We start from the raw sequence: 25,374 nt of genomic DNA on the forward strand, positions 1-25,374 counted from the left end.
GAGCGTCCCGGACTAGAAAGCAATAGATTCCTTGCTTCTGCCACAAATTCCCCAGCTGTGAGCCTTCCAACCTTCTAAATATTCCTTTATATGTGGTTCAGAGTTCTGGGACCATCCCCTGAGCCTGCTTGATTGGGTATTCTGTGTTGTTGTTGGCAGAGCTCTGTACTACACGTCCACCCGAACCGCCATCTTGTTTGTTCTCCCCAGATGAATTTTAAAACCAAGAATAAATGAAAATCTTTTGTAAATGGGGAGTGGAAATTAATTGGTTAACTGAGGATCACCAAAACTCTGATTTCGGTATTTGCTGCTAAAAACCCTTGTAAAAAAATGCACTAGTACACTTTCTTAACAAATAATTACCCGGCACCTTCAAAGTGGTTTGATCACTGATAAATGAGGCAAGGCAACCTTTAGCAAAGTTTAGCAAGGCATGTTGTTGTTGTTGTTGTTATGTGCTGTGGAGTCAGTTCCAACTCATAGAGACCCTGTACAGAGTTCCCAAGGCTGTAAACCTTTACGGGAGCAGAAAGCCTCATCTTTTTTCTGCAGAACAGCTGGTAGTTTCGAACTGCTGACCTTGTGGTTTGCAGTCCAATTTGTAACCACTACACTACCAGAGCTCCTTGTAGCAAGACACAGTTTAGCAAAATGCATTAAACACAAAAGTTTCCTAGAGCCAGAAAGTTTTGTTCAAAAATTTTGTTTCTGCAACTTATTAGTTGACTTAGAATCTTTCCAAGATTAAATCTTTCCTTGTGAAACGGGGATAAGATACCAAAAAACCAAACAAACAAGCAAACCCAAATCTACTGTCATCTAGTCTATTCCAATGCATGATTCTACAGGACGGAGAACAGATTCCTTGGGTTTCTCAGACTGTGAACCTTTATGGGAGCACACAGCCTCATCGTTCTCCCATGGAGTGGCTAATGAGTGCAAACTGCAGACCTTGTGCTTAGCAGCCCAATGTGTAACTTGCTATGCAGCCAGGGCTCCAAAACTGAAAGAAAAAGTTCATATTTATACCCTGTAATGCTGGTTAATTAGGAGAAGCATGCAAATGCACAGTAGAATGACTGGCACATAGTAAGAACTAATCATTAACTATTATTGTTTTTGTTGCTGCTACTATCTGTTGTGTAGGTAAAAAAGCCATCTTCCTAAGTTCTAATTTTTAGGTATAATACTAAAAAAAATAAATAAATACACAGGCGTATTGACAAAATGTCTCTTAACAGTGAAATGTATGGGTAAATACAGTCTATAAACTACATTCTTCTTTAATAATTACCTTTGTTTCAGAAAACTGAGTTCTTTTTAATAAAGGTTTTAATGGATAGTGTTTGTCACCAAGACAGTGAGTTTATTATGGCTCATGTAGGTTTATTTTTGTTTCTTAATGACCAGCTATGCAATGTTAAAAAACAGATATAAATTGGATTTTGTCTTTGGAACATAACCATGTTGACAAGTGAGGGGTGGGTTTATAAAAAGAGATGGGGCAATTTTAAGCTTACTTTTTCAATATTAAGCAAGCAAACATCTGAAAAAATTCCAGTTAATGCTAAAATGTATACCATCCCATTATATAAGATTCAAGAAATTTATGTACAGCTAACATATTGTCTTTAAAAATTATGATTGGAAATAGGTACTTTTTTTTAATCTACTGACTCAAGAATTCTGTTGTTCTAAGTGCTATCAAGCCAGTTCCAACTAATAGCGATCCTGAATAGGACTCCCAAAGGAGCTCTGGTAGCGCAGTGGTTATGATTCGGGCTGCTAACATCAAGATCAGCAGTTTGAAACTACTAGCTGTTCTGCAGGAGAAAGATGAGGCTTTCTGCTCCCTTGAAGATTTACAACCTCAGAAACCCAATGCAGGTCACCGGCTCCACAGCACATTACCACCACAGGGTTTCCAAGGAGCAGCTGGTGGGTTTGAACCACCAACCTTATGGTTAGTAGTCTAGTGCTTATCCTACAGCTTGTACTTCTCCAAAGAAATTTCAAGTAAGAAATTAAAAAGAACTTAATACTGCAATAGCAAAATGAAAGCTTTAGTCTCCAGAATAAATATCAAGCTTACTCATGCAGATTTCTCCCTGTGATTTCACTGCTTTAAGAAAAATTACTCATGAGGGTCCATCCTCAATTGTCTGGGGCAGCGACAAGTTACTGATTTTTAACTGAAGGGACTATGGGTTTTAGTCTTAGTACAGCTGATGGCAAGGAGCTCTGGTAGCGTAGTGATTATAAGTCAGACCGCCAACAGGGTTGGCAGTTCAAAACTACCAGCAGTTCCGCAGGAGAAAGATGAGGCTTTGTGCTCCCATAAAGATTTACAGCCTTGGAAACCCTGTGCAGGATCACTATGAGTTGGAACTGACTACACGGTACTTAACAACAACAATGGCTGATGGCAGGAGTAACTTCATTACATTCATAGCTCAAGGATACTGAGAACTCACAGGGGCCAGAGTGATCGTTTCTTTTTAACTCACACCTCTTAGGAAACAGAAGATTTTTGTAATGTGCTCAAACAAGTAACTTCAAAATGAGTCATGTAAAAGATTGATGGTTTTGTTTTTAAATGCTTGGAACAGACAAGCAGAAGGTAGAGTATAGGAATAAGGGAGTGAGCTTTCAAGACTCTACAAAGCAGGCTGGGTTTAACTCTACCACGTGTTTACTGGGTGGCTTGGGAAAGTGACCTAACCCTGCTAAGCCTTGGTTTTCCTCATCTATGAAATAAAGGTCAAAGAAGGTATCTTACAGTTATAAATGCAAACAGCACAGTTATTAATATTGTTACTATTACTATTACAGTAGTATTAGAAAAAGTTCCTGGGTGGTGTAAACAGTTAACATGCTCACTTCTGAGAGCTGGAAGTTCAAGTCCATCCAGAGGGATCTTAGAAGAAAGACCTGGTAATCTACTTATGACACGAGCCACTGAAAATCCTATGGAGCACAGTTCTGTGCTGACACACGACGCCACCGTGAGTCACAATCGACTCAACAGAAACTGGTGAAGGAACACTTAAGAGTCCAAGAAGTCATTCTGGCTATTCAAGATTAATTGTGATTGTCAAACCTGTACTTGTAAAAAAAAAAAAACAAAAAAAAAAAACACAACAAAAACTGTAATTGTAGATGTGGAACTAAAAGGGGGTGGAGGGCCATTAATCTTTCATTGCAGGTACAGATGATCCCAGGGCCATCAAGAAGGAAGACCATGAGTGTTCCCTACCTAAGAAAGTGGTGACAGCAGAGATGGTGACAGAGGTGGTGACATGGAGAGACAGAGCAGTTGCAGGCTTTAGGCCCCTGGATTGAATAAGGCTAAATGTGTGCAGGCAGGAGGCTGGCAGGCAGAATATGCCCTTTAGATATTTAAATGAATATTATGAGGGCAAGTCAAAAATTATATGTACTCCAGTTATATTAAAATGCCTGTCCATGTCCACGGCTGATGACAATATCAAGCGTGCAAGTGAAATGATTCTGTCGAATAGACAACTGATAGTGGATTATGCGGCAAATCATTTGCAAATCAGCCTATAAGAAAATCCATGGCAGATTTAGGTATCAAAAAGTTTGTGTGGTGGGTACCAAAACAACTCAAGGAAGGGCATTAACAGAAGCATTTGGATATCTGCAAACAAAATTTGGAGTGATATTCAAAGGAAGGTAAAAGTTTCTGAAAGGAAAACAATCATAACTGATGATGAGACATAGATTCATCACTACGAGCCTGAGAGTAAACAGCAGAATATGGAAGAGAAACATCCTCAATCACCGAACAAGAAAAAGTTGAAAAGTCAACCATCAGCTGGAAAATTGATGATTAGAGTTTTCTGGGATTCTCAAGGGGCAGTACTGGAACACTACCAGGTAAAAGGTTCAACAATCAGCAGTGCTCCTTACAGTGAGATACTCACTGACGAGCTGATGCCTGAACTTTGGATTAAACTCAGAGAGCTGCTATTCAAGGGTGTTGTGATCTTGAATGACAATGCATGTCCATACACTTCTGTCCATCCTGTTGACATTCTGCAAAATCTTTGTTTTGAGGGGTTAAAGCATCCTCCCTATAGTCCTGATCTTGATCCGTCAGACTTTCACCTGTTTGGTCCCGGGAAAGCACTCTTTTAGGATGAAGATTCACCTCGGATGAAGTGAAGACGGCAAAGCAGCTCAGTCTAAAACATTTTTTAATAAAGGAATATGAAAGCTTGTTGACAGATGGACAAAATGTCCTGAAAAGCAAGGAGATTATGTCAAAAAATGATTCTTTTCTAAAAGGTGGTTAAAGTAAATTCTACAGCCAGAGTACCATTAATTTTTGACTCACCCTTGTATATTTTTTGATTTTTAAGTGTACATCAAATATTTTGCCCTGTTCATTTGTGAAATATTAAGATGTAAATGGGAAGTCACAGGGAGGAAGTAGAATAACTGTTACTGGTGGGGATTAGAATTAAAAAAAAAAAAGGAAATTGACCTGGACTTGATACAAGATAATACTAAGGAATTATTGTTAATTTTGTCAGATGTAATTAAAGAAATGCGATTTTTAAAAAAATAATTAAAAATAAAGAAATTCTCTGAAAAAATTAAAATTATATTGAAAACATGAGTGTAATGGGTTGTATACTCTTAGCTATTTTTTGCAATTTCTTTAGCAGTTTGCCTGTGATGCATTACATTCTGGTTTAATGTTTATTCAATAATAAAATTCTTTCTCTGTAAAAAAAAACTTAAAGATGTATAGCTAGCCGAGTGCACCACAAAACTTTTTAAATGAAATTTTAACATTGGAAAGTGTAGGCAGAAATCATTATTAAAAACTGCCTTGCAGTAGGTATAACATCTCAGAGAGGTTGGTAATCACTGTTAAGGAATATGTGAGAAAACAGAAATGAAGACTTGGGATTAAGCTGCAGCCTCAGAAAGAGGTAAGAAAAAGTTCTGCACACTGGTGGCCAAATATCTGATTAGCTAAGAAAGGAAGTGCTTGCCCAAAGTCTACTCAAATAGTAAGCTGTCAAGCCTTACACTTCCAAGCATGAGTTAAATGTGCTCTCCCAACGCAGGGTTTCTAAAATGTTGATGGCATACAACTTTATTCATTGTTGCCAAGACATACATAGAATGCTCAGGATCAATTTCCAAAAATTGTACTTCAATAACAATCAATTTTAGTGTTAAATAATTTATCAAAACATAAGACATATCATAGGGCATTTGGTCTGATATTTTGATGACAATGAAGAAACAATGTAGGTCTTTTATCTCTTTGACTTAATTTCTCCATGAAATGATTCTGTCTCAAGTGTCCAATTAAGGGACTCACAGAACTCCAACCTGAATTCAGTCTCATACCATCACTAACATGCAATCTGATTCCTCTTAAATGTTTTCTGCCACTCTAAAATAATTAATTCTCTGTTACCCAGTCTTTTAACTCTGTTACCCAGTATTCTCTTCTCTACCTATCTTCCTTACCTATGCAATCACCAAGCTTTCTTGTAGACTTTCATTGAAAGTATTTTTGCATACAGCTTTTTTAAGTCTCACTTCTACTCTTCCCTCATCTGGGTTCTCACTATCTAATATCAGGACTATTGAGAAACTCCCTTACATACTTCCCAGTGTCTATCTAGTCCCTTCTTTCTGCCATGCCTATTAGACATGACATATTGTTGGCTTCATGTCACGTCACCTCCTCTCTCTCTAAAGCCCAAATGCTGCCTATGAACACTGCCCATAACAAAGTTTTTCAACCTATGCTCTATGCAGTACTACACTGCTGCATCAACAAAGCAGTTCTATTTGAATTTGTTCTGTCTGTTACTAATTATGCGTTACATTTCAATGGGGAAAAAGTATCCTTCTACTAAAAAGAAAACAAGAATATGGAACTCACTGGTCTATAGCATCAATTCTAGAGGAGCTATAATTTGGCTTCATTGTGCAAATCTCTGTTGCTTCTCTTTATAAATTGAGTTATGCACTCAGTAATATAAATTGAGAAACCAGTATTTGCCATGCACTATAAATCAATAAAAAAGACATAGTCCCCGTCTTCATAAAATTTACAGACTACAAGATAAATTAACAATTCTAATGAGGTGTGCTAAATTCTCCAAGAGAAAAAATTTCTCCATCTAACAAGTGAGTGATAAGACTCTCCAATTCTAGGGTTTTGTAGCATATAAATGAATAAACAGCCTCTATCTGAAAGGGCTACAGGGAACAGTCTTGGCGGTTAAAGCCAGATTTTAATTAAAGCAAGAATGTGAAACAAATACAAAAAAGATGGAGGATAAAGAACAATTTGTTAATCCTGGGCAGAATTCCACAGGGCACAGTGAAAAGGCTTGGGAAAGGAAAAGATTGTTATAAGCTTAGGTTGGATGGAAGCACAGAGCTTGAATTTTGAGTTGTGAGCAAAAATAATAGAGATGAGAGGCATCATAGGGTTAATGGGCTACATGGTTATAAGCAAATTAGTTGAGATTGTACAATGGGGAGGGAGGGGGACAACTCCAGTTTATCAGGATTCATCTGTCACATAAATAGATGGCTCTTCCGATGAAATTTCTAGTAAAGACACTTCCTAAATAGCCATTAAGGAGCTCTGGTAGTATAGTAGTTACAAATTGGGCTGTGAACCGCAAGGTCAGCAGTTTGAAACTATCAGCTGTTCTATGGGAGAAAGATGAGACTTTCTGCTCCCGTAAACATTTACAGCCTTGGAAACCCTGTATAGGGTCGCTATGAGTCGGAACCGACTCCACGGCACATAACAACAACAATAACAAGTAGCCATTAGTGGCCTGGATTTATTTCTTGGGTTCTAGGGAAAATGTCTAGGCTTCTGATTTCTGGCATAGAAGCTTGAGATTCTGAAGATGCTGTGTTTTGCTGGATATTAGAGGTTCCCAAGAGTTAACAGTAGGACATTTTTTAGTATCTTATTCAGAAGTCTGTAGGGTATCATGTACAAAGCATATGTTTGACAAATTTTTCTGGCTGCAGAAATCTATGTCCTTCATGGCACTGACTGACAGGAGAGTATCTTTAATGATCTTTAACTTCCAAATCTCCCACTGACTACTTGTACTTCAGTTTCTTTACCTATACCATAGTGGTAATAACAATATCCCTCACACAGGGTTACAGTGAGGATTAAATGAAATTGAAACACGTAGACTGACTAAAAACACACCTGGCATACAGTTAGGGGTCCTGGTGGCACTGTGGGTTAGGCACTGGGCTGCTAACTGAAAGGCTGGTGTTCAAATCCACCAGCTGCTCTGCAGGAGACAGATGAGGCTATCTGCTCCCACAAAACTTCAGACTTGGAAAACCCCATGTAGGGTTGCTAGGAGTTAGATCGGCTTTGAGATGGTAGTGGGTTTGTTTCTTTAGTTTGGGCATTAAGTGTCTTTCTGAGAGGCAGTTTGCACAGAGCAGGAGAACACTTGGTTATTTAAAACCCTGTACTACTATATGCTGTTGATAAGTACCATCTAGTTGATTCCTATTCACAGCAATCCTGTATGGCGTTTCCAAGGCTGTAAATCTTTACGGGAACAGAAGACCTCATATTTCTGCCATGGAGCGGCTGATGGGGTAGAGCCGTCAACACTGTGAGTTTCCATGCACAGTGCAATGGATGTATTAAATACGTCTTCAAACTTCAGCCATCACTTAATAGCAAGTCTATGAAGTTATTACTTACCTGGATCAAAATTATCACCAAATATTCTCTTGGCAGGAATCTTCAGGGCCATAGCAGGAAATTGCTTCTTTAACTAAAATGAAACAGTTATGTGAACTTAATTTTATAAGTCTTTTAGATAAATGCACCAAAACTAAATACAATCTGATTTTAAAGAAAATCTCTCATATGACATACTTTAAAATATACTATCACCCAACATAGAATATTAAATTACTGTTAAAAAAACAAAACAGAATAGACTCATCATCCTTAATATGTGTGTGACATTGAGCAAATTATTAACATCTCTGTGCCTTGTTTTCCTTACATGTAAAATGGGAATAATAATTTTAGTGCTTAGCTTACAGATATACTACAATGCTTAAAAGAGATCATATATGAAAGAGCTTAAAATAGAACTTGGAGTATTGTTGCTGTTAAGTGCCGTGGAGTCAGTTCTGACTCATAGCGACCCTTTTATGGGAGCAGAAAAGCCTCATCTTTCTCCCACGGAACAGCTGGTAGTTTCGAACTGCTGACCTTGCAGTTCACAGTCTGATTTGTAACTACTATGATACCAGAGCTCCTTGAACTTGGTGTATAGGTGTCGACTATGCATCACCCATCATGCATTACCTCAGCATCCTGGTATGGTGCTGTAGGATAAACACTTGCCTGCAATGCTGACTGGAACCACAAGGTCAGTGGTTCAAGTCCACCAGCCAGTCCTCAGAAACTCTATATAGGGTATAGAGGCACTTAACAATGACATGTATTACCTCAGAAGAAAATATCATCTTTGTGTTTTTACTACATATATAGAGTAACATTAGTTTTCTAAGAAAGTTAAATGAATTTGTAACACTCTTCTGCTCTACCCATGGAGAAGCCCTGGTGGCTGTAACAGTCTTCCTGTTAATGTTGTTAAAGTGCCGTTGGCTCAACTGCACTTAACAACAATTGTGTATTTTATTATATAATTATGAATTCATGTAATGTAATTAAGTATACTAGAATTATTAATGGGAAGGGAGTAGATAAGGTTTCTGAGGATTGACTGATGGGTTTGAACCACCAACCCTGAAGTTAACAGTACAGTGCTTATACTACAGCATCATAACAGCATTCCATACATTTATTTAATTATATTATAATATATATACTAAATGTAAACTTTGCTTATTGCCATAGAAGGTACCACTCGGCCCTGAGAAAATTAAATTTTGAAAATTTTAAAAAGTAAATTTTTAAAATAAAAAATTGGGTTACATGTTTATTATAACCTTCATGTAAAAATGCTGTCCACACACACACTATTGATCCAACTACCAACTGACAGTAAATACAAAGAATATTAGTCATTGCACTATGGGGATGCTATCAGTGAAATCCAGACTGAAAAAGTCACAGATAAATTACTTTTTTAGCTGCTATGCAGCTAAACAATGTCTGGGTCATCTTGACCCATACAAGAATTAATACGCATACATATCTCTTAGTTAAGGTATGTTTAACTTCCTTCATATTTAAAAATGGTCACAAATAGCTCACAGATTTAATATGCAGGCATACCTCAAAGATATTGCAGGTTCAGTTCCAGACCACTGCAATAACGTGACTATTGTAATAAAGTGAATCACATGAATGTTTTGGTTTCCTAGTTCATATAAAAGTTATGTTTACACTACACTGTAGTCTATTAAGGGCGCAACAGCACTGTAAAGAAGTTTAAAATATTGTGAGAATTACCAAAATGTGACAAAGACATGAAGCGAAAACATGCTTTAGAAAAAAGGGCGCCAATAGACTTGCTCAATGCAGGGCTGCCACAAACCTTCAATTTGTTAAAAAAAATAAAGGGAGGGGGACAACAAACTAAAAAGCAACAAAACAAAGTATGCTTATATTTATTTATCCTTATTTTTAAAATCAAGAGACAGAGTTAAGAACTGTGAAAAAAATTACCTTTGTATGTATATTGATGTTAAATGCCTTAGAATCAGTTCCAACTCACAGCAACCCTGTAAGGGATTTTCAAGGCTTTCTCTTCTTTCAATCTTTTAGGGAAGCAGAAAGCCTCATCTTTCGCCAGCAAAGCAGCTGGTGGGCTCGAACTGCAGACTTTGTGGTTCACATGCCAGTGCTTATCAAATTGAGCCACTATGCTCCTGTATATATGCAGGATTTTCCTGGAGGTCAACTACTCATTAAACAACGACACCAGGAGATCGTTATTGTTAGAGAATTACTCTAAATTTGGGATTTGAGGCACGGTTGCTTCAAATCTTGGAATCAGAACTTCCTTAAATCTGGATTTCTGTAACTATGAAAAGGAGGAAGACACTCAATGGGATGGAGTGACACAATGGCTGCAGCACTGGGCTCAAACATAACAACAGTTGTGAGGATGGCTCAGGACCAGGCAGCGCTTTGTTCTGTTGTGCATGGTGTCCATGAGTCGGAACTGACTCGACAGCAACAACTTAACTGCCACTAAAAAGTTCTTTGGCTTTCGATATACGTATGGCCTTAAAGCAATGTTATTTTCAGGTGCTGCTGAGTTGATGCATGTATCCAACAGAACCAAACGCTGCCTGGCCCTGCACCATCTTAATAATTGTTGTTATGTTTGAGCCCATTTCTCAAGCCACTGTATCAGTTCATCTCACTGAGGGTCTTTGCACTCTGACCCTCTACTTTACCAAGCATGATGTCTTTCTCCCATGATTGGTCCCTCCTGAAAATGCATCCAAAATAAGCAAGGTTTAGAGTCAGTGATATAAACCACAGAGGACTAGAGTGGAGAGTGAAGCATCCAGCTGATACGAAGAGAGGGCTTATGCATAAGAACCCCCACACTTGCAGATAATACCCACTTGACCTGGCTTCAATGGCTGGATAATCAGAGCTCAAACAGAAGAGGAAAGAAGAGGGAGAAAAGAATAATCTGATACAATTTGATGGACTTGACCTACACCTATGGAAGCAGTAGCTCAAAAGAGGGACCAAATCTTCACAGCGAGGATCATTCCCACCTCCTCTGCACATGGAGAGGACAGGGATGGGCAACTTGGACATTGGCTATACAGAATAGGGGTGCTACAAAGGCAAGAAATGACTGGCTTACAAGCTTTCAAGCGGGAACCTAGATCCAGAGGGCGTGGAGAAAGGTAGAATCTCCACTAATTAGTATCTGTTCTGCCTAGTCAGGGCTGATGAAAGGAAATGCGGATAGTTCTCTTGCAATACAATAGCAAGTAATTGTTATCAGGACTGACTGTAAGGGCTGGAAATGTAAAGGTAGATGTTTTGGCACAAAGGAGGGGAGTGATTAACCTTACAGTCTAGGAGAGGAGGTCCCTGGGACCATCAAAGGGGGAAGAGCGGAGAACAGAACCCTACTCAGAGAAGCAGTGATGCCAGGGATGGAGGCAGAGATGATGACATGGGGAGATGGAGCAGCTGGGGGCTGGGGACTTTGGACCTGGAGAGGGAGAGGGGCTGTATGCGGACGACTGGGGGGGGGGGCAGGCTTGCGGGGGATACCCTTTTGCTGATGGATGATGCATGGAAGGGACTGTAACCATGGCAAGGAAAAGATATACAACAGGATCAATGTGAAGCTGATGTACTCCCATGTAAATTCTCACATAATTCACAATAAAGCATTTTTGAAAAAACCCAAAATAAGGAAGGTGAAATCTTGCCATCTATGCTTCTAAGAATGTTATGGCTGTACTTCCTCCAAGCCAGATTTATTCATTCTTCTGGCAGCCCGTGGTACATTCAATATACTTCACCAACACTACAATTTGAATGCATCAATTCTTCTTCAATCTTTCATTTTCACTGTCCAGCTTTTGCATGCATATGAAGCTACGGAATAAAAACCATTGTTTGAAGTAAGCTCACCTTAGTCCTCAAAATGACATCTTCATTTTCAAGATTTCAAAGAAGCGTTTTGCAGCATATTTGCTCAATGCAGTACACACAGTTCCCAACTTAAGACCTATTTGAGCTGTGTCAAAACCACACTTACAGGCATATGACTGTAGAATCAGAAGTGTCAAAACTGAAACTGTAAAGTTTATATGCAATGTTTCCAACTCACAAAGACAAATAAAGATTGAATTTGTAAAGATACTGATAAGAAAAGCCAGTAAGAAGGAAGGAAAAAAAGAGATATTTGACTTCCATAAGAACAAACTTAGAATGAAGCCATCAGAACAGAACTCTGTTATTGTAAGTCAGGGACTACCACCTGTAGGCCATTTGATTTTTTGGTTGCTGCTTCCGGGGGATCTGACTGTTGATCTGATCCAAGTAAAATGAAATCCTAGACAACCTTCAATATTGTCCCCATTTATCATGATGTTGTGTATTGGCTCAGTTGTAAGGATTCTTGTTTTCTTGGTGTTAAAATGTAATCCATACTGACGCTGTAGTCTGAGCTTCATCAGTAAGTACTTCAAATCTTCTTCGCTTTTAGCAAGCAAAGTTGTATCATCTGCAAATGTTGCAGGTTGTTAACGAATCTTCCTCCAGTCCTGATGCTGTGTTCTTCATACAGTCCAGTTTCTTGGATTATTTGCTTCAATTTGCATAAGTATGGAGAAAAGATATACACACCTTTCCTGATTTTAAACTACATGGCATCCCCTTGTTCTGTTCAAACAATTCCTCTTGATCTATGTACAGGTTCTTCAAGAGCACAATTAAATGCTCTAGAACTCCCCTTCTTTGCAATGCTATCCATAACTTGTTATGATCTACACAGTTGAATACCACTGCACAGTCAATAAACTGCAGGTAAACCTCTTTCTAGTATTCTCTGCTTTCAGCCAAAAGATCCTTCTGACATCAACAATGATATCCCTTGTTTTACGTACTCTTCTGAATCTGGCTTGAAGTTCTAGCAGGTCCCTGGTCAATGTTTAGCTGCTGTCATTTTTAATTATCTTTAGCAAAGTTTTGCTTGTTGCATGTGATATTAATGATATTGTGCATGAAATTATAAGAACAAGGTTGGACATCATGACAGAGATTTTCAGACCCAATACTAACAATTGGGCAATTTAACCAGAAATAACAACATGATTATTAACAACTATTTAAAAGGTCCAAGGAAGGATTTATTTGTAGTAGTCATGACATGAAGGAGTCTTGATGTGGCACTGCAGAATAAGCACTAGACTGCTAACTGCAAGGTTAGCCGTTCAAACTCACCAGTCACTACTCGGAAACTCTGTACAGGATTACTATGAGTCGGAACCAACTCGACAGAACTTAGTAACAACTGCATGACATTAAAGGAGCTCTGTGGTATAATGATTAAGCACTTGGCTGATAACCAAAAGGTTGGGGGTTCAAACCTACCAGCAGCTCTGTGAGAGAAAAACGTGGCAGTTTGCTTCAGTCTAAAGATTTATAGCCATGGAAGTCCAGTTCTACTCTGTTCTATAAGGGAACTATAAATTGGAAGCAATTTGACAGAAACCGGCCATAATGGCTAAATACTCCGGTACTAACTGAAAGATTAGCGGTTCAAACTCACCCAGTGGCTCTGTTGGAGAAAGGACTGGTGATCTGCTTCTGCAGATTGTGCTGTTGTTGTGAAATGCTGTCGAGTCAGTTCCAACTCATAGCAACCCTATATAGAGTTTCTGAGGAGTGGCTGGTGGGTTTGAACCACAGACCCTGTGGCTCAATCTGACCTTGCGGTTCAGTGCACTATCCTACTGCGCCACACCAGGACTCCCCTCTAAAGATTACAGCTAAGAAACCCTAGGGGGCAGTTCTACTCTGTTACATGGGGGCGGTATGAGTCACAGTCAGTTTGATGGCACCCAACAAGATGAGATTAGAACATCTGTTAAGCTGTACATCTAATTTCCATATCACCAAAGATTTATTTGGAACTGCTCAACAGTCCCTTGTCTCCCACCTATTTCATGAATTCCAAAGTTAGGATACTTGAAAAGTCTCTTACTCTTTACTGCTTGTCTGATACATCATAACTCTTAGTATTGGTTTTGTCTCAAAGGTTTTGTTTTAAATATTTGAACATAGACTGAGTATAACTTACAGTGTTGTAGAGTTTATCAAATTCTGCATATCTTCTGAAGACAAACCACTCACTTCTACCCACTGAAACCAAGACTTTATAAACCTGTGGAAATAAAAACCAACATAATAAAATTTAATTGTAAAAACAAACTCATTAATCAATTAAATATATAAAGCCTGTTTTCATACTTATAAAATTAGCATTAAATATTCATATTTATATGATTTGCCAACATATAAAGGTTTATCACCGAAAACAACATTATCAAAAGGCAACATTTTATTTAAATGTGATGAAATGTTTCTGTAATTTTCAGTGAATACAGCGAACACCCCTGTATACACTACTTAACCAGCTCCATCAACTTCGCTCTGCCTGACAATAATCTACCGATGTCAGAGTACAACTGTGTCCACTGAGTTTTCAATGGCTGATTTTTCAGAAGTAAATCACCAGGAACTTCTTATGAGGCATCTCTGGGTAGAAGTGAATTTCCAACCTTTTGGTTAGGAGCTGAGTGTTAACTGCTTGCACCACCCAGAGATGCCACCTATTATTTAGATCTACTGAATTTTAATATTTTGACATCTTTTTGTTTCAGATTTCTCCCCAAAATATTATAGATTCAGTTGACACCGTTCCCCTCCCTTCTTACCCAGTAGTAACCACTACCCTGAAATTTGAAGCTATTTACTTCCAAAACTGATGCCTGACACATACCCAAATGCACTCTATTGCTGTTGAGTCACTTCTAACTCACAACAACCCTACAGGACAGAGGAGAACTGCCCCACAATGTTTCCAAGGTTGTAATCTTAATAGTAGTCTGTCATGGTTTTCTCCCAGAGGCCTGTGGGTTTGAACCACTAACCTTTCCATTAGCAGCCAAGTGCTTAATCCAAGTGGTCAAGCTTAACCACCTAGCACACAGTAAACACTCAATTAAATGTTAGTTTTCCTCTCTCAAGGTCATCGTTCACACAGTATTTTTCAAGAATTGTCCTCAGATTTCCTAATAATATCTTAATATGTGTTTAATATTCTCATATATTAATCTTAGTCAACATATGAAAAAAGCAGAATATTCCAACCCCCACTATACATATGAGGAAATGATGGCTCAAAAAAGTTAACTTGCCCAAGTTCACACACTTAATTAAAAACACACACCATAAAACTGGAATTAAAACCTATTATGTTCTATCCCTCTATGCACTATAATCCCTAAGTAAATACTTAACACAACCACCTCTCATAATTCATTCCACTACTTCGAGTATAATTTAATAAACCAATATTGAAAATACAGTATGGGACTCCAAAAGCCTTACATCATTTCTAAAGGGAAAATGCTAAGTTTCTAATTACATACACATCCTGGTGTGGCTCTGCAGGATAAACAATAGACTGGTAACCCCAAGATGGCAGTTCAAACCCCCTATCTGCTCTCAGAAACCCTACACAAGGTCGCCATGAATCAGAATTGACTCGACAGCATACAGCAACAACATTTACACACACAGGAGAAAACCAGGTGTGGTTAGGGTCGTTTTGTGCCGTACAGTTGGTTCTGACTCATAGTGACCCCATATAGTTTGTTTCCACAGCTATAAATCTTGACAGGAACAGAAAGCCTCAACTTCCTCCAGCACAGCACCTGGTAGATTCAATTTTTCTGACTTTGAAATTATCAACCCAACTCATAACCCACTCAGCTACCAAGGAATGCTACCAAGAGTGAGGAATAAAATGGAATGGTATGTAGTTGAGGGTTATCAATCTCATTATTTAAAGTAAAGATGAGCTAGAGATATGAGTGGCAAGGGTAGTTACAATACAATTGTCCAGTCTGTTAGAAAAATTATAAGAGGAAACCAGGTTTACTTTTAAGGATGAGCATACAAATGTGTATTAACTATCCTTTCCTATGACAAGGTAGATAAGTTACACTCACAAGTTCATAGACAACAACACTGTGATGGAAGTATCTCCCTCACACATACAAGTGCATATGACTTCATGGTCTGAATCCTATAGTGCATTTAAGTATGAGCACATTAATAGGCCCACAGTTACACTGAAATACCTCACAATGTGATACTATATATCCCTCTGCAAGAAAGGGAGGCTGCCATGGGTCTCAGTCACCTGGGTCAGAGATGTGCTGCTCAGAACTGACCTTGTTGTTGTTAAGTGCTGTCGAGTCGATTCCGACTCACAGCGACCTGTATATGGTTTCCAAGGATGGAACAGCTGGTGAGTTTGAACCACCCACCACTGACCTTGTGGTTCAAACCAATCTTGTGGTCCAGTGCATTATCCTATAGCGTCACAGCAGGACTAGGCTACAGAGGAGTAATCTGGCTCTACGTACACACCAACGTTATCTTAGAGGATGCTGTTGGATATAAGATGTTTGGGTCAGTTGTATGTTCATAGCCTCCACATGGAGAAAATAAAGGGCCTATTCACACTGCCAGCAAAGATGAGCCATGTGCCAAGACCAGACTACAGATCATTTCATAAGCCTGTCAGGATCAGCCTGCTACAAAAGGATCAGACACTCAGGTTCATATGATTGTTTGCTTCTTTAACTCTTTGTGCTGATTTCCAGGTGAGAAGAGTGGGTCTCAGGAAGCCCATGGTCAGGCTATAGTAAAGTCTCGGTTCCAGGTTGAAGCAGCTCTGCTCCAAATACATTTACAGGAAGTAAGAGAAAACCCTGTGGAGTTACTAAATTTATGAACAAGTGCTCATTAAGTAAGTTATACTAAAACACCAACTTGCAAAACCATAAACTCTTCAAAATTTGAAAAACATTTTCATTTGAGAAAACCAGAGTTTCATAGAAAGCAGCATAACACTTACTACAACATGAAATTTTCTTAGTTTTGAGTACTTGCTAATTGTCTTTCTTGGCCCATGAAAGGTAAGTTCCTGAGAAAGGACTGCCATTGTGCTTCCTGCTGCATACCGTCAGTGTCTAAAAAAGTGCCTAGCATATAGCAGAAACGCACAGCCAACTGGTTGAAAGAATAAAATCAACATGTAATTTAGGCTTGGTTTAAGTCCAGCCATCCTAGAATGCATTTCTCTGCTAGAAGCTTCTGAGCTATACAGAAGACATGGAGTCCTGGTGTGGCACTGCAGGATAATGCAAGGTTGGCAGTTCAAACTCCCTGGCCACTCCTTGGAAACCCTATACAGTGTCACCATGAGTCAGAACGAACTCAGTGGCACTTAACAACAGTAACAAAGACAACATAGAATAAACAAATTACTGATTATTCAGTATCTACTTTTGTTCCTAATATAACATATACATCTGGGCCTGCTGAGGCTGGCATGGAGTCTGTCTAGGTTGACCAGAACCAGGTTCCATGAAGACAGAGGACGGCACTGTATGTGGCTAGCAACTACCACATGAACTCAGTACTTTTCATTCAACAAATGTTTATCGAACATCTAGCACCTCTGTTCTTCTAGGTGCTGGTGAAACAACAGCGAGGGATGTTTACAGGAAGTAAACATTGTAGTTAGAAAAAGTACACATAAACAGAAAGTATGCTGAATGGTGATGCTGCTATTAAAAATGAAGGAGGTTAACAGAGTGAAAGGGGTGGGATGTGTGTGAAGGTGCTATTTATACAGGGTGGTCAGAAAAAGTTTCCCTCTGACGGATGAACAGCTGAGAATCTTAAGACATGAACAAACCAGGTGAACTGGATAGGATCTCTGGGAAACCAGTGAACAGCTATGGGATTTGGGTGGTGGGGTAGTGATGCTCCCGGTCTACCTGAATCTTTACAGAAGACAGGAAAATATTTCTACCCTGAAATAAACTAAAAAAAGCTAACCTAACTTGCTGCCTATATTATTGTTATATATGAATTTCTTCAGGCATGCAAGAGGTAATGCCTCTGAAGGAGAGAGAATGGCCCAAAGGTAAAAATAAGACAAGAAGTGAAGGAAAAGTTTTGTTATGGATTGGGCTGTGCCCCCTAATATGTTGTCGTTGTTATGTGCCGTGGAGTCAGTCCCGACTCACAGCCACCCTGAACAGGGTTTATGAGGTTGTAAATCTTTACGGGAGCAAAAAGCCTCATCTTTCTCCCATGGAACAGCTGGTAGTTTCAAACTGCTGACCCTGAGGTTAGTAGCCCGATTTGTAACCACTACACTACCAGAGGTCCTTGCCCCCCAATACATGTTGTAAATTCTAATCTCTATACCTGTAATTCCAGTCCCATTTGGGGATGTCTTGTCTTTGCTATGTTAATGGGGCAGGATTAGTGTAGGTGTGTCTTAAATCAATCTCTTACAAACTATGAAAAGAGTAGGTAAGCAGGCAGAGATATGGGGGAAGACAGATGCCAAGTCAATCTCTTACAAACTACGAAAAGAGTAGGTAAGCAGGCAGAGATATGGGGGAAGACAGATGCCAAGTCACCGGGAAATCTTCACAGAAGCCGGAATGGGAAACAGAAGCTGAACAGACAAGAAACTGCCCCCAAAGCTGACACAGAAAGTCTTCCCTGCTGCTGTTGCTGTTGAGTGTCACTGAGTCAGTTCTGACTCACAGTGAAGCTATATAGGGTTTCCAAGCAGCTGGTGGGTTTGAACCACCAACCTTGTGGTTCACAGTCAGCACTTAGCCTATAGTACCACACTAGGAGTCTGTATTTGTTATGGCAGTACTAGATAACCAAGACAGCCTTTATACTCTTCAGTATTTCATTCAAGGCAAGTACCCTTGTTCACCTTCAATGTGATGTTGCTAACTCTTACATGCATGTGGAATTCATGTACAAAGTTTATTAAGGAAAAAAACCACCTACTGCCATCAAGTCAATTCCAGCTCACAGAGCTCCTGTAAGACAGAGTAGAGCTGCCCCGTTGGGTCAGCAAAACTATAAATATTTACAGAAGCAGACAGCCACATCTTTCTCTCTCAGATGGGCTGGTGGAGTCAAACCATCAGCCTTTCAGATAGTAGTCAACTGCTTAATCACCATGTCACCAGGAGTAAGAGGCCTGACTCGCATTTCAATCTCTCAGCTGTGGGCCTCAGTGAAGGCATAGGAAATATGGTTGTTAAGAAAGGGAGTGTCACTTTCCCAGCTCCTTACATGAGACTCTGGGAGAAAGGCACCATCTAGGGACACCCAGCACCAACATGGGACACACCAACTAGTGAAGAAGGCAAAGTGGAGTGGTCAAAGGGTTTCATTTACCTTTTCAGCTCTTTTAATGTGAAGGTAATTTTCCTGGGGCCCAATTGGCAGGAACCAGGTGACCCCTTGTTAGAGGCTGAAGGGGACACCTCTTGAAGCCAGGAGGACCAAGTCAATTATGAATCGGAGACTCTGTGGGTTCTACAACTGTTCAGAGCCAAGGTGAAGCTGAGTCAGCAGTGAGCAGCCTATAGGCCCTGGTTTAGTCAACCAAGAACAGACCACAAGTTCTGTCATCAAATGTAGGTGCCTGCAATGAATGCCAGCAAAATGGCAGGGACAGAGCAGGCCAACCACAGCCGTAGGTTTGTCAGACCAGCCCCTCCTCAGCTGGAATGACAAGAATCTAGAGGTGCTTTAGGAATGCAAGTGCCTTTACTGGGCTCCTGTAAGTTCAGTTACTGACTCAGCACATCCTGTGAAAAGAACCTCCTAACCAGTCTGTGTTCCAATGAGAGAAAGAGTGTAACATCAAGGTGGCCTCAGCGTCTTCACCAAAAAGACTGAGCATTACCTAACTACTGTTTAAACACGTTTCTTCAGACTGCCATGTTAGAGTATAAGAAATCTTATGAGAGACCAGATCAGTTATAGACAAAAGTAAGTGACATTTTCTTAGACATAATGGTGGTAAGAGATCTCTGTATATGTAACTGGACTAATGGAATGGAATACGTTTTTTTTTTTTCATGATACTAGTCAGTATTTTCTCAGAATAGTAACTAATAGGTTAATTCAACAAACATTCACTGTACAGACTCCTCAATTTATGGCAGGGCGTTGTTGCGACATTGTTGGATGTTGGTTCTGACATTCATTTTAAAATTTTCCATTATTATTACCTTTTAGTATCAGTATCTGGTAATTAGGATCTTTATTTGTCTTTGGGGATTGGCTTGAGAATGATAACATCGAAAAATTACACGTTGCAAAGCTATGTAGTTCATATTGCTAAGGATAAGATATGCACACACAAAGAAAGATAGTTGTGAATGCAGTGGCTCATCATAATTAGACTATACTGTAAATTGGGGGCTCCATGTAATTACAATGCATAAAGGCCAATAACATAGTAGATGAGGAGTCCTGGTGTGGCGCTATAAGATAAGCACTAGATTGGTAACCATCAAATTCCAGTTTCAAACCAAACAACCACTCCTCTGAAACTCCATAGAGGATTGCTATGAGCCAGAACCGACTCAACAGCACTTAACAACACCACAGCAGAGGAGGAATTGGGGGTTCAATCGTAGCATTCTTGCCTCCCATTTGGGAGCCCTGGATTCGATTCTCGGTCATGGTACTTCCTTCATATACAGTCACATCCATCCACCAGTGGAAGTCTGTGGATTGCTTGCTATCAGGCTGAACAGGTCTCAGCAGAGCTTCCAAACTAAGATGGAAGAAAGACCTGGCTATCTACTTCTGAAAATCAGCTAAGGAAAACCCTCAGGATCACAGAAGAACACGGTCCAGTCCACAATTGATCAGGGAGATGGTGCAGGGTCGGGAGAACATTCCCTTCAGTTGTGCATGGGGTCATCAATGAGTTGGAGGCCAACTCGATGCCAGCTAACAATAGTAATTGCTATGGTGATAAAAAGTAAAAACAGAAGTGGGCTTTGTCTTTTTAGGTTGAAAAACAAAAGGAGATACAATACTAGAGTAAATATTTTTTAAAAAACTGAAAAGACAGAAAATGATAAATGCCCTAAGAAAAATAACCGGAAAATTCCAGGCTAGTGGTTCTTCCCACAGAATCAGTAGCTTCAGAAGTCCACTAACCCCTGACGTGCACGCAGGATGACGAAATGTGCTCACAGATTCCAGTGCGTGAACGTCCCTTTGTGTAGTGAGTGGTTCTGTCAGCTCCATAAGCTTCTCCAAGGGGACACATAAATACGTAAAACTGCACTAATAAACAAGACTCCTTATTCCAGTTACGATCCTCAAGGAAGAGTTTGTGGAGTAGATACCATCTGAAGATGAGTAAAATCTTGTTATGTGGAGACGGGACAACCGGCTAGGCTACAGAAGAACAAGAGCAGAAACAAATATTCTCTATATTCAAAGTTTTCCTTGTGTTTCCTGTTACATACTTACAGTAAACCTCTTCTTTTTCTCTCTGTGTTCATCAGAGCTGGGAATGCTAACACTTGGGCAGCTTTCCTTGTTGTCCATGGTACAATCTCTTTGGGTTTAATACCTCAAAAGGACACCAAAAACTGAATCCGAAGAAACAGTCAGAAGAAGACAAACACCAATAACTAATCCGAAATATAAAACCTCTTGAGGTAATGTTCAAATTCCATCATGCAACCTTAACCAACAGAAAGAAAAAAAAAAAAAAGAATTGATTAGCAAAACAACTTTTAAAATACCATGCTTTGTCATTCCTTGTTCATCGGACTCACTTCATGTCATGTTACTTCTGACAGTAAATTATTTTTGGTCTTAAGTCTTACCTCAGGTTAGACCTTTAGTTTCATTTACAGTCCTATCCTATAACAAAACCATAAACATCTGCATCCTATTTACCTTCCCCAGCTAGGAATCTCTCAAAGCTTATTCACCACAAGTTCATGTGGCTGAAGGGTTAACTCTCCCCTAAATGGGTCGCTATGAGTCAGTACTGACTCAACGGCACTGTAAAAACCACAAGAGAACTCTAGTTTAATGGATTCAGAGTGGGGTTCTTCAAAGTGGTGGATGCAGTTACACTTCTGCATCACGATGACCTGGTGGAGTTTGCTGAGAAATTCAGGTTACTGGGGTCCATACAAAACCTAAAGAATCAGAATTTTTTTTATTCCATTTTATTTCATGTTGTTGTTGTTAGGTGCCACTGAGTCGGTACCGACTCACAGAGACCTTATGCATAGCAGAACGAAACAATGCCCGATTTTAATTCATAAACAATACTTAAAAGCTTTTCATGAACTCCTGATGTGGGGCTGTAGGATAAAGACTGGACTGCTGACCACAAGGCTGGTGTTTCAAACCCACACTGCTCCTTGGAGACCCTATACATGGTGGCTATAAGTAGAAACTGAATCAACGGCACTTAACAACAAGGCTTTTCTTTCACATACCCAGTAATTTACAAATAACCACTCATGTAGTTCTCAAAATAATCCCCTATTTTAACACAATTTACCTGTTTTATAAATGAGGCACCAGAGACACAGAGAGGTTGTGCAATTTTCTTATCCAGGCTATGGAGCCTAGGTACCTGTATCTAGAGTTTCAAGGCTTAGCTACTGTGCTATGCTGCATTTTTAAACTTTTTATTGCGAATTGAGTGAAGATTTACATACAAGATCATATGCTTTACATTCAATAAATCATACACTTGGTTTCATCTCAATGATTACAATTCCCTCCCTGCAACAACAGATATCACACTCAGGTCATCTTTTCTAAACAAAACAGCCCTACTCACTCTCCAACGACACCAAATAAAACCTTTTAAAAGGTCATCTTCCCAGTTTCCCTGGATGCTACCCTTTCAGTCCCATACGGTTGACTGTATTAAGGAGTACCTTCCTCTCTTGGTGTTACTAGTCACTTCACACTCCTGCCTACTGTTTGGCTGAAAATTCATCGCCAGGGTCACAGTCTTGGGGGTTCTACTAGTCTCTATCAGACCAGTAAATTTGGTATTTTTATGATTTTGAACTTTACTCTAGCTTTTTCCACCACTTCCTCCCTCTCTGTCCAAGACCTTCTATTGTTACCCATTAAGCAATTCTTTAATGTCTCTTAAGCTAGCATAAGGGCATTAGTTAGAATGATCCATGGGAGCAGGCATTGAATAGACACATGTGGCTAAGAATGCTGAACTCCAAATTTACCTGAAAGTTCCTGCTAAAAGCAGCAAATTACCCTCCTTTGAGTAGACCCAGTCTCTCAATCTCCCCATAAAACCTTTTAGAAGTTTTTCAAAAGCAGATGCTAATTCTCCTCTCCACCCATTCCACCTACCCCTCACTGCCTATGATGAGAATTAGCTAACAAAAGAGTTACAAAAGAAGTTCAAACTCCACTCGAGGATAAGATCATTTTTCTTAGGTATATATTTTTTAAAAGCTCAGTTTTCTCAGGAGACTAGGGGGTAAGTTCAAAGGATAATGGATCAAGGAGGCCTAAACCTAAAACTATGAGTATGGGTGTTCATGAGTATGGGTGTCCTTATTTCTGATTCCAGACTTAATGTGTTAGTTTCAGCACCAGAGGGAGGCACTAAAGAGCAGCTGGACTGAGCGTGGCCTACAGGCAGAGGCTGGGATGCTAGAACTTTCCTGGCACCCTGAAGAGAAAGGAAGTTGAGAGATGAAATACAAGCTCATCTCTGCTGTGCCCAAACATATTCCTCCAAGCCTCCATCCAAGGGCCTGGAGCGACAGAGCACCCTCTGTTCCCAGCATAGGTGTACCACCATCCTCAAAGAGCCCTGTGGTGGCCTCACTTGTGGCCTGAAGATGCTGCACTGGAGCTAGTCTCTCTGATACCAAGAGCCAGGCAGCAGCGCCATCAGAGATGAGACAGGCACAATGACCAGAATGAGCCACAAAGGCTGAGCATGTTGACCTGCAGGAATCTGGGACAGTGACTAACTTATCACAAGGACTTTGAGATGTTGACCTCTGCATCTCACAAGCTCCTTGCCCTAGAGCTACTGGCTGATACAGCTAATAAGAGGCCCAAGAAGGCTAGAGGGTCACAGAAGACAGGTCAAAGTCTGTCTTTTCTCACCCTACTCCCTCCCAGCCAAGCTGCAGTTTGGTAGTTGCTATGTTTCTCTCCCTGAAATCACAGCTCCTGCCAGGTAACCCCTCTCCCATGACTACAGGGAGAAGGCAATCGCCTCCATGAGTCCTTGAACAAATTCACATTCTCTGAGCCCTAGTTTTCTAATCTAGAAATGAGAGTAACAATACCTATTTCTTGTGGTTGTTGTAAGGACTGCTGTTGTTGTTAGGTGCCTTGGAGTTGGTTCTGACTCACAGCAACCCTATATAGGTTTTCCGAGGCTGTAAATCATTGCAGGTGCAGAAAGCCTAATCTTCCTTCAACAGAGTGGCTGGTGGGTGTGAACTGCCAACCTTGTGCTTAGCTGTCTAGGACTTATCGTAAGCACCACCAGGGCTCCTTGTAAGGACTAGAACTCTATTAAGTTGTCACTAACTAGGCTCTGTTGCTGTTCATTGCCAGTGAGTTGACCATGATGATGCAAATGGAGTAAAACTTTTAGGACCTTCATTCACAAGTAAGGCACAACTCAAAACAAGGAGAAAGAGTTGCAAACAAAATGGGGGGATTGATCTTTCATTGGAACATGGAAGGCACAACGTACGAACCTAAGAAATCTGGAAGTTTTCAAAAATGAAATGGAATGCATAAACAACCATTTCCAAGACATTAGTGAGCTGAAATGGATGGGTATTGGCCATTTTGAATCTGACAATCACATGGTTTACTAGACTGGGAATGAAAAATTCAAAAGGAATGGCATCACATTCATCATCAAAAAGAACACATCAAGATCTATCCTGAAGAATAATGCTGTCGTCTGTGAATAGGATTACATCCATATGCCTACATGGAAGATCAATTAATACCACTAATATTCAAATTTATGCACCAACCATTAAAGTGAATGTTGATGAAACTGAAGAATTCTACCAACTTCTTCAGTCTGAAATTGTTCAAACATGCAATCAAGATGTATTGATAATTACTGGTGACTGCACTGCAAAGGTTGGAAACAAAGAGGAAGGATCAGTCGCTGGAAAATACGGCCTTGGTGATAGAAATGATGCTGGAGATTGCATGATAATATTTTACAAGGCCAATGACTTGTTCATTGCAAATACCTTTTTTAAACAACATAAAAGAAGACTATACATAGGACCTCACCACATGGAATACACAGAAATCAAACTGACTACATATGTGGAAAAAACAGTGGAAAAGCGCCATATCATCAGTCAAAACAAGGCAAGGAGCAGACTGTGGAACAGACTATCAATTGCTCTTATGCAAATTCAGGCTGATGCTGAAGAAAATTGAAACAAGTCCACAAGAGTCAAAATATGATCCTGGACATCAATCCCATCTGGCTTTAGAGATCATCTGAAGAACAGATTTGATGCATCAGACACTAAAGACTGAAGACCAGAAGAGTTGTGGAATGACATCATACAAGAAAGCAAAAGAACATCATACAGGAAAAAAGTAAAAGGTCATTAAGAAGACATGTAAGAAGGAAAAGACAAAAATGGATTATCAGAAGAGACTCTGAAACTTGCTCTCCAGTGTAGAGATGCAAT

The 25,374-nt window shown here is 39.8% G+C and overlaps 1 protein-coding gene across 1 annotated transcript in view; it reads right to left on the bottom strand.

Annotated features, from left to right (window-relative positions):
* The window catches only part of SGK3 (serum/glucocorticoid regulated kinase family, member 3), a 114,930-nt gene extending 93,698 nt beyond the window's left edge, over positions 1-21,232 (bottom strand). The window contains exons 1-3 of the mRNA XM_006860039.1: positions 21,146-21,232; positions 13,827-13,910; positions 7,760-7,832 (exon numbers count right to left, since the gene is read on the bottom strand). Of these exons, the coding sequence (XP_006860101.1) occupies positions 7,760-7,832; positions 13,827-13,910; positions 21,146-21,223 (235 nt within the window). The 5' untranslated portion in view covers positions 21,224-21,232. The remainder of the gene's footprint in view (positions 1-7,759; positions 7,833-13,826; positions 13,911-21,145) is intronic.
* Positions 21,233-25,374: the final 4,142 nt, after the last annotated feature.

The sequence above is a fragment of the Chrysochloris asiatica genome, unplaced genomic scaffold, assembly GCF_000296735.1.
Source record: "Chrysochloris asiatica unplaced genomic scaffold, ChrAsi1.0 scaffold00036, whole genome shotgun sequence".
In the NCBI taxonomy this organism is placed as follows: domain Eukaryota; kingdom Metazoa; phylum Chordata; class Mammalia; order Afrosoricida; family Chrysochloridae; genus Chrysochloris; species Chrysochloris asiatica.